This window comes from Branchiostoma floridae, chromosome 3 (assembly GCF_000003815.2).
Source record: "Branchiostoma floridae strain S238N-H82 chromosome 3, Bfl_VNyyK, whole genome shotgun sequence".
NCBI classification, from domain to species: Eukaryota; Metazoa; Chordata; class Leptocardii; order Amphioxiformes; family Branchiostomatidae; genus Branchiostoma; species Branchiostoma floridae.
The window spans coordinates 23,929,650-23,939,155 of NC_049981.1; the positions used below are offsets into that span (position 1 = coordinate 23,929,650).

The 9,506-nt window shown below is 35.9% G+C and overlaps 1 protein-coding gene across 1 annotated transcript; it reads left to right on the forward strand.

Moving 5' to 3' along the window:
* Window positions 1-5,437: 5,437 nt before the first annotated feature.
* LOC118411766 (neuropeptide FF receptor 2-like) lies at window positions 5,438-9,295 on the forward strand. The gene is made up of 3 exons (XM_035814250.1): window positions 5,438-6,037; window positions 6,827-6,926; window positions 7,842-9,295. The coding sequence occupies exons 1-3, from the start codon at window positions 5,713-5,715 to the stop codon at window positions 8,617-8,619; spliced, it is 1,203 nt and encodes a 400-aa protein (XP_035670143.1). The 5' UTR covers window positions 5,438-5,712; the 3' UTR covers window positions 8,620-9,295.
* The last annotated feature ends 211 nt before the right edge of the window (window positions 9,296-9,506 follow it).

Below are 9,506 nucleotides of genomic sequence, written 5' to 3' on the forward strand. Positions count from 1 at the left end.
TTGTAGCATAACTTGAAGTTTTCTGAGAATACCCATTTTTCATGGGTTTGGCCAATGTAATCAAATTGATGACGTCATAATTACGTCATCTTACGTCAACGTAACGTCAAACGTCACATACTTGTCAGATATTATGTCGAAATTATGTCCTGAAAATTTGGTGGCCCTATGGCACGTCGTTTAAGAGTTATAGGACTTAGAAGTGGAGGGCCTCAAAAGCCCCCCCCCGGTCCAGGGATGACCAAAAAAGCCCGGTCTGAATAGGGTTAAAGGAACTTCATCTTTGACACCAGACTTTTTTAACGATTCAACCCACAACACCAAAACTCAAAACCATCTATACGACGTCTACAAACTGCTGAACAGAACATATTTTGATCAAAATGGAAAATCTCAGCCCCTTGATCTACCTTTTTTTGTCATCCCAAATGTCTCCAGAGTTGGCAAAATTTGTTAAGGATAAAAAGGGGTTTCAGCTAACTTAAATGTGAGACCTATCTTTAAAACCTATCTTGAATTATGAAAACAAGCTAATTAGCTGTAGATGGGTGTCACAAAACGATCAAAGAATACCATTAACTACGTCTTTAGACATCTGTCTGATAAATGTCTTCAATAAGTATATATGTAAAATATGTATACTCCATTTCTATCATTTTTTATAGAAAGCAGTAACGCAATACGATATTAATTCTATTGTTGTCATACATACATCGGTCAACGTAGTGTAAAATGTCTCTACTTTAGACGAACATAACTGCAAGCGCAGTTAGTTGTACCTTCATGTATAATCATAGTCACAGTATAACACTATATAATCGTCTGCGGCGCCTTGCTGTTTGATTTGTAACCTTATGCATTTGAGAACATTTGACGAGGTGTCCTTGTCAGAATTGTCGTGCAGGTTGCATGACAGGTAAAATGAACCTGTCTTAAAGGTAGTAAAATCTGGATTGAGTAGTATTGTAATGTCACTAAGAATTGTTATCATACCCACACAGAAGGCAGCATAGTAATTACTTCGGTCTAATCGGGTGACAAGGTTCTTAAGTTTGCGCTCGTCAAATGTCATGTTATGTTGGATTATTCTATTCTTTAATAATTTTTTTTAAATATAATATAATATTAATGAAAACATATTCACAAGGAAAGGAATATTTTAATATCAAGGAACATCACCTCTACTACAGAATGTTAGCTAGATCGACGTACCGAAAATAGCTTGTTAAAACGACGAATTTACATATAGACATATGATGCTACAACTTGCAAGTGGGACTGTGCATTACAAAGTCTCCAGGACCTAACACGGTCTCAATAAATATTACCAATATCCCATCTTTGTAAATAATGAATTTATTAAAGAATATTCTTGTTATTATTGGACCAGCAAGCTCATGTACTCATCTGATTCTTATAGACTACTTCTTGACGAATACATACATACCAAATTTACTTCAATTAGATGTACCTGAATGTTGCACGTTACACAAAGAGTCGAAAATCGGTGTTTATCATATTCCTAATTCAATATCAATGACATTTCTATGAAACGCATCTAGTCAGACTTTATCTTATAGACATGGACTGCAAACCAGTAGACTTACCATGCTCGATCATGAGTGGCTGTCAATCATTCATTCTATGGACATGATAATTGACCGATTATTGAAAATTTCATAAGATAGCCAGTAGGTAAACAGCAGAGAGTTGTCAGGTCGGTTAATTAGCCTACCTTTCATAGTAGGCTCTAGCTCTTTCGGTCTATTGTTTCGTCTTTTTTTGGCTCACAGTACACTTTTGCTGGCCATTTCTTTTTGTTCTGGGTCGCTTGTACTGCCGACCCAGGGCTAATATTAGCCAAGGTAGGCAACACCCATCTTAACAATAATACTGAGTGTGATGACGTTAGCGCCAGTAACTAAGTACTATATAGCATGACATTGCTACGTATCAGCTCACTTGAGACATAAAACTTGCAGAACTCGAGTGTTTGTAGCCTTGAATAATCTCCCTGGTTTATGTTGAAACGTCAAGCATGCAACACGATCACATTTAAGTATTTTACCGAGTCTCATTAAACAGCATTTTTGCAGTTACAGTAATTACTTGCGGCGCCAGTGTGAAACGCTATGATAGTTTTGGCATTATATATTAGCGAGGGACAAGCGCGGCATATCAACTTCAAAGCGCATAAGACATAAGAAGAGTTGATATCAAACCAGGCGCATATATATTCTTTGTTTTCTTTTAACTGAAGGTATTCTAGGACGAGGTAAGTTTGGTAACTACAAATTTGTTGTAATTTCTTACTCCGGCACTAATATCACTAGAGAATATGGCAATCTGGTAGTCACGCGAATTATTTTGACTCTCATAGTCTGTAAAATTCACCAATGATTGCTTTCCCAATAGGGCACAACTAAAACAAAGGAGTAGATTAAAAGGGTTAATGTGTTTGATATCCAGGAGGAAGACCACTTAAGAAATATCTGAAAGTCATCTATGAAAAATTTTAAAGTTTATGGTGTCAATGGGCATGACTTTGATCTATTTGTCAATATTCTTGTGTGGTTTTATGTGTTTACCATGACTTGGCTCGGCTACTTTTTGAAACGAGTCTCCAAATATTACTCTTTTGGAAGATATACTGCATTGCACGAAATCCTTATCTGCGTCCGTGCTAAAACGTGGCACAATGTCGTGTCATATGAATTGTTTTGGGGTCGCATACTAATATATTTACAGTAGTTTCTTGTTATTCAATAAAGTATATATAGCAGCCGCCGGTTGCATGTAACATAATGTAACAGTGTCACCATATGCAGTATGTAATATATATTTCCATAAAATCCTGTCTAATCTCTTCGAGTGACTTAATAACTCCACAGGCTGATACACGATACCATCAAATGACAAATCACCGATGGGATTTTTTTACTGCCTTTATAAATGATTATTAAACGTTAAATATTTTCTGATCTCTTTGAAATTCCTTTTAAAGTTGTCAGTATTCAGAAAACTTGCAAACCTGGATAATTTGTCTGTATTAGTATTAATTTGCTGTCAGTTCATACTATTTCTTTGCAACAATCAATTATAAATCTAAAGGTTCAGTGACCCTATAAATGATATTTTTTCAGATGCTCAAAACATCAAAGCATCACAATGGCACTCTGGCGATGTCGATTGATAGGTAGGACACCTAATATGCTGTGGAAGTCCATTTCATGCATTTGAGATGAGTTTCATCAATTTGTGCCGATATCCTATTATGATAAAGGGAAGCTTATGCATTTAACCAATTTTCACAAATCTTTCTTCAAATGCCTCTGAACTGTTCCTTTTAAGAAGGATAACACCCATTCAATCATATAATCTAGTCGATAAGACACATGGCAGGTATTCATATCTATTCAGGTTTCAAGACGATTCGAACTGATACCAAACGAGCAAGAAAATCGGATTCCGGGTTAAGCTTCATCTTTTGCAGGAAAAATCCCTGACCTTGTCCAGGATTCAGGTTTTACTTTTCTAATATAACTAAATTACACTTTGCATATATCAAATAGTTATGTGCTACGAATTGTATTATAGCCGAGGAAGCAGTGAATCTTTAGTAAATTGCATCCTAGGCGCCAAAAAATTTCCGTATCTATTATTGACTGCTGACTTTGGATGCCTTTGTCTGTATCAAATCCAACATTTATAGGTGACGTTGCCCTAATAGTAGCTTTGCAGAGTCCGTCTTTAAGTTTGAATTAACGTTCGACGTTGAAGCATCAAATGCTAAATAATTATCATCATCCACCAACTTTAATGTACGTGGAACGTGAAAATGGTTGACCTTTCGCTGGTATTTGAAACGTTTGCATTGTTCAGAATATTCTCACATACCCACCGGATGTAATATCTGCAAACCTGCAGGATAGTGTGTGATATGAAAGATAGATGAGTTGCGTTGCTCTTCCAAAATGCCCATGAATTTCCCATTTGTTGTCTAAATCTACGTTTTATACATAACTGTAGATATGTTTTCTTTTTTTTGACAATGATTAAACTTCAAGCAAATTGTTGAGGCGGAATCTTGATTCATAGGATAATGCCTGAAGCCGCACCGAAAAACAAAACTAATTCATTTTCCTTTTTAAGTAAGAAAATGTCGAGCGTTATGGTAGTACATTCTTTATCAATTTTGGTATATATATATATATATATATATATAGGAATATAAAAGCATGCATTCCAAGTTCAAAAAATTGTGTTGTAATAATCAAGTTTAATAAAGTCAAGAATGCAGTGAACAAGTTTTAAAAACGTATTTTATATTGCCAGTGTTTTAATGTGTCTTTATTTCATATTTGAAAGTATTATTGTAAAAAACAAATTTCAAACGTAAAAGGGTTGATTTAGTTTCCAAAGAATATGATAAACACCCCACCTGTACATCAATGTAAAAAAACGGATCACGGGACTATTCTAGGTCATCACAGATGCCTTATATTCCTTGCAGGAGGCTGTAGTGCAGCCTCATTTGCCTTGCACCCTTCAAGGTAGGGAACAACGTCCATTACTAAGCGACGTCAAATTCTGTACCGTTCCTTATAACCTTTAGTACCGTATATTGTATTGTGTGTTTTCAATCATTTTACTGTTTATGTGTATATGTGAATAACAACAAAAAGAATTTTCACTCTTTCAGAATAGATAATGCTATAGTATATAAGCACTTCAAGACATGTGTTTGCATACCAGATGTTGATTAATTTTTTGTATAATCTCAAATGCTCGGTTTAGCTTATATCTTTTTAATATGTACAATATAGGCAATCGAAAACTTGAACCTGTTAATGCTTCTTCCAGTCTGTTGGAGTTTTATGTTCTTTACCACATCGTAAAGTTGACAGCCGTTTTATAACAGTGTCAAAAGGTATTTCTATTTTATATTTCCAACAAGGCAACCCCGGAAATAGAGCTTTATTGCTTTTTGTAAAGCCATGTTTCCCTTATTCATTGGAGCGGATCGTAGTGACCAAAGTGGGAAATATCGTATTTAAGTCAAATGTCAAATATCCCCTTCTTGTTATTTTCCTTGCAATGCAAATTCAAAATTGCAGCACGCGTAGAGTAGGTTCATACAGCTGTGTTACACTGCCTTTTATCATTGATCTATTATGAAGTGATCGCATTTAGGATATCAATATAGCTACATTTTGTAAACACGTAAGAAGTGCTATTTCTAAAGACTTTTACTTCCCAATCCTGTGTTAATTTCATGCCTAATGTTACAATCAGCTGCTAGTTTCAATTATTTTCCGTATATTATTTGATTATGTAGGGCATCCATGAAAAACGAAGTGTTCAAGAAAAAAACTTTATTATTGTCCAAAAAAAAAAAAACAAATTTTCCTTCTCCTCCAGGTGGCCAACAGCTTTATTGATTGACAACGTCACCTCCATACCTCGAAACTGTGCAAGCTCATCACAAACGATACCAGGGGGCTTTTACACACATCACTTCCTGAAAAATTAGTAAGAAAATCCGTATTGACCACCGTGCTTTTATTTTGCTGCCCTACACCAGCTTTGCTCGTCACGGTTTCCTTTTCCCAAATTGCTTGACAGACTAGAGAGGAAATCGTTGACGAGTCGGGACCCAGAAGGTGAAATCCGACAACCATTCACTTCAGAACTGTCTTTCAAATTTGACGAATGGCGTGGAGACTTCAAAGCTTTGGCCTTCCTAAAGAAAACGGCAGCGGGAATTCGTTTAATAATATGAGTTATGAATTGCATGACTTTCTGCCCGATAATGACTACCTAAAACAAACGGAACCGGTGGTTGCCCTGTTTGTGTTGTTCTATGTCTTCAACTTCTGCCTTTGCATCGTCGGCAACACCATGGTCTGCTACGTCATCTTGAAAATCCCGCGCATGCAGACGGTCACAAACTTCTTTCTTCTAAACTTGGCTGTAAGTGACCTTCTTGTGGCAGTATTCTGCATGCCATTCACGCTGGTGGATAACATCATAAGAGGTAAGACGAATCACATTCTTTAAATATAGCGAATATATATATGAAACAACATTGCGATAAATATGTATAGGCATATGGACATAGATTTCCAAAATGTTCTTATATATCAATGTTGGATATGTTATTTTCACAGGATTTCCTTTGTTGAATTAAGCTGAATTCTGTTTTCTAAAACGCACCAATGGCATTACAAACTAATCTAACGATTCATTCATGTGGTGATAGCTTGAAATTTAAAGAACATCACAACAATGAAATATATTTGTGGCGTGGGCATTTTGTAGATCTGACTTATCACAAGTTGTTTGGCATGCCATTACCTAATAATGTATCTTGTTGCCTTTGATATTGAAGCTTTACCAAATCGGCCAAAAACATATTGTAACATTTAAAGCTCTAGAATTTTAAAATAAAGATTTAGAAATTACATTTACTATATGGTAGTACATTATTTTGCGACATCAGACTTGATACAGGTGATTCTAAGATCAATGCAATATGAAGAAAAATAGTACATGCAATTAGGAAGTACTAAAATACATGTTACACGCTAATAATGGCTTAATCGATTCCTTAGCATCTACCAACAATTGTACAAGGTCAAATCACTGAATAATGACTTGAACAATGACTTGTGCTGTTTCGAACATAGTTCACCTATTAGGAAAATATATCTAATAAAGGGAAATGTATTTCAAGATATGTAATACATTTAAAGTTGAAGTTTTAAAGATATATATTATACTGCAATGTATATGCACAGTTCAAAGATTTCTAAATGCCTTCTAGGTTGGCCATTTGGCGATGTCATGTGTAAACTGACGCCTGCTGTCCAGGTGGTCTCCGTTGCCGCTTCAGTCTTCACACTGGTTGCTATTGCAGTCGACAGGTGAGGTTTCATCTAACATTTTTTTCAATTCAATTTTTTTGTTTCCAAGTCTTACTTCATATGTGAATGGAGAGAGAGAACAGGTTCATGACATTGAAAAAGCCATGGAGCAAAGACAGAACAATTGATCGTCTAATATAAACATGTTAACTTAAAGGAACAGTTTACTTAAATTATACATGTTTTAAACAAAGAGATGAGCAAACATAATTTAAACAAAAAAAATAATCAATATCCTAGTGTAGCCGTTATGCCAGGCACAGATCACATCTACATCGCATAACAAAACAATATCTCATAACTATCGTACGTATCTCTGCATGCCGCTACAGTATATAACCTTGAGCTGCTCTTAGGAGAATTTAAATCTGGCTATTTTGCAAACATACGTATGTTGCATTGCCCCGGTTTAAATCGATTCAGACTAGAGAAATGAGGTACAAGCGAGAATTGGGTGTTGGCCTTGAACGGTAATATATTCCTCGTTTCCCGTGCACAGCTTGGGCATGTTTCAGCAAATCAAGTTACCGCTTGACTTGCTAAATAGGTTAATAGTTACGACGATATGGAATCGGCATTTTTTTGAAAATTAAGAACAAAGATCAATTTTCTAAGCGCTGCTAAGATCATCAAGATTTAAGGTTAGTGGACACACAACAGATATTTAAGATAAAATCTGACAGCTATTTAACCCCACATGTGCACCTGTATCATTCTAGCACAAATTGTTTTGTCCAGACAATGAGTAGTCTTACATATGTACCATTTTTATAACTTAGGATCTTTCACATGTTAACGATATGTAAAGAATAAAATCATTTGCCTAAAGAAGTGCCTTTGCCTCAGGTCGAAGTTTCAATGTTTTTCATATCAAAGTTTTATTGCATATCATTTTTGTTGTTTAATAATTCACAGGTTCTACTCAGTCGTGCATCCTACCGAGCCCAAAATCACCATTCGTGGAGTGCAGAAGATTGTCATAGCGGTGTGGTTACTGGCCCTATTCATCATGGTGCCTCAAGTACTCCTCATTGAAGATAAGACGATGACATTCAACTTCTTCAAAGAGACACTCTCGTTGCACATCTGCGCTGAGACCTCTCAGTTATGGAGAAAGGTGTATACGGTTTTGCTCTTCGCTACGTGCTATCTAATTCCTTTGGCCGTTATCGTGCTTTTGTACATAAGAATTGGGCTGAAAGTGTGGGAGAAGCCCATTCCTGGAGGTCAACATGCTCCAACACAGGTCAAACAGGCATCCTGGAAACGTAAAGTCAAGGTGGTGAAAATGTTACTAGCCGTGGTTGTGCTTTTTGCGTTTTCGTGGTTGCCATTACATACCCTGTCTTTGCTTTCAGATCACGGTTTCCTTACACTCGATCAAAGAGACACAATCAATGTGTACATATACCCTATAGCTCACTGGTTATCTTACTTCAACAGTTCTGTGAACCCTATCATATATGGGTATTACAACGAAAACTTTCGCAACGCGTACAAATCCATGATGTGTGATTCAAGTAGCGCTTTTCTTCACACTCCTTACACTAGGACAAGCTCTCGGTCTCCGGCCTTATCTAATAGAAATCAGTCCTCACCACGGGGTAGGAGAAGTGAAAATGTACAAGATATCCAACTTGAAGTCATCGTGACACATTTGGTTGTTGATAACCACTTAGCGCCCCCTCAGTAAAGCATTCTTGCAAATATTTATGCGAGTGCATTTATAGTAAACACAGTACATTGTCTGAAATTAGAGCTAGTTAAAACATGAATACATGTATATTGCTCAGTTTCAGAGCTAATAGTTGCTTACATATTATATATTTTATTGTGTATGTAGCATTTAACTAATGAACCTTAAAGCATAGATTGGACATGAAACACATCGCTGATGAATGCTTACGTGCAAAGCTGACATGTTCTATCGATGTTTTGTTTCCTTACAAATATAAATTGTATTTGAGCTTTTGTACTAGAAGAAGCACATAATAGTACTGTTTCTCCAGCTAACAAAGTTCCAAATGTCATGAAATAACGTTGCATGTTTAGGAAATGTACTGCGCTAGAAGACAATGTAATAGTGGTAAACAAATGTAACGAATGCTCCTTGTTTCGCATCAACAGTGTTGAATTCAAATAAGCGGTGAGTCATAGTAGCTTGCATAAGTCATCTCCGTGGTACACAGTAAATATTGTGAAATACACATTCATCAAAATCTAAAGGGGGTGATATTTCTCAAGATATACATGTAATTTGAGCATAAAAAATAAATGCATGCTTATGTGGAAAACTCCAAATGTCAGCCTTGAACTTCATTATGTTATTTTCAATATCAATATTCTGTATCTAACCAATGCGTACAGAGAACTATTCATGGCAGTTCCAAGTCTGTTCTACTATATATATAGGGGTTTAAATGACGAGACAACTGTCTAAACTATATGTGTATTCTCTGCCCTTTAAAACTACATTTTCTACACAAAACAGTTCTCCCACTTGAAAGTTACAGTACTTACGTAGACTAAACTGTGTATTATAGCTTCCAATCTGTAACGTAATATTTACTTGTACTTAGA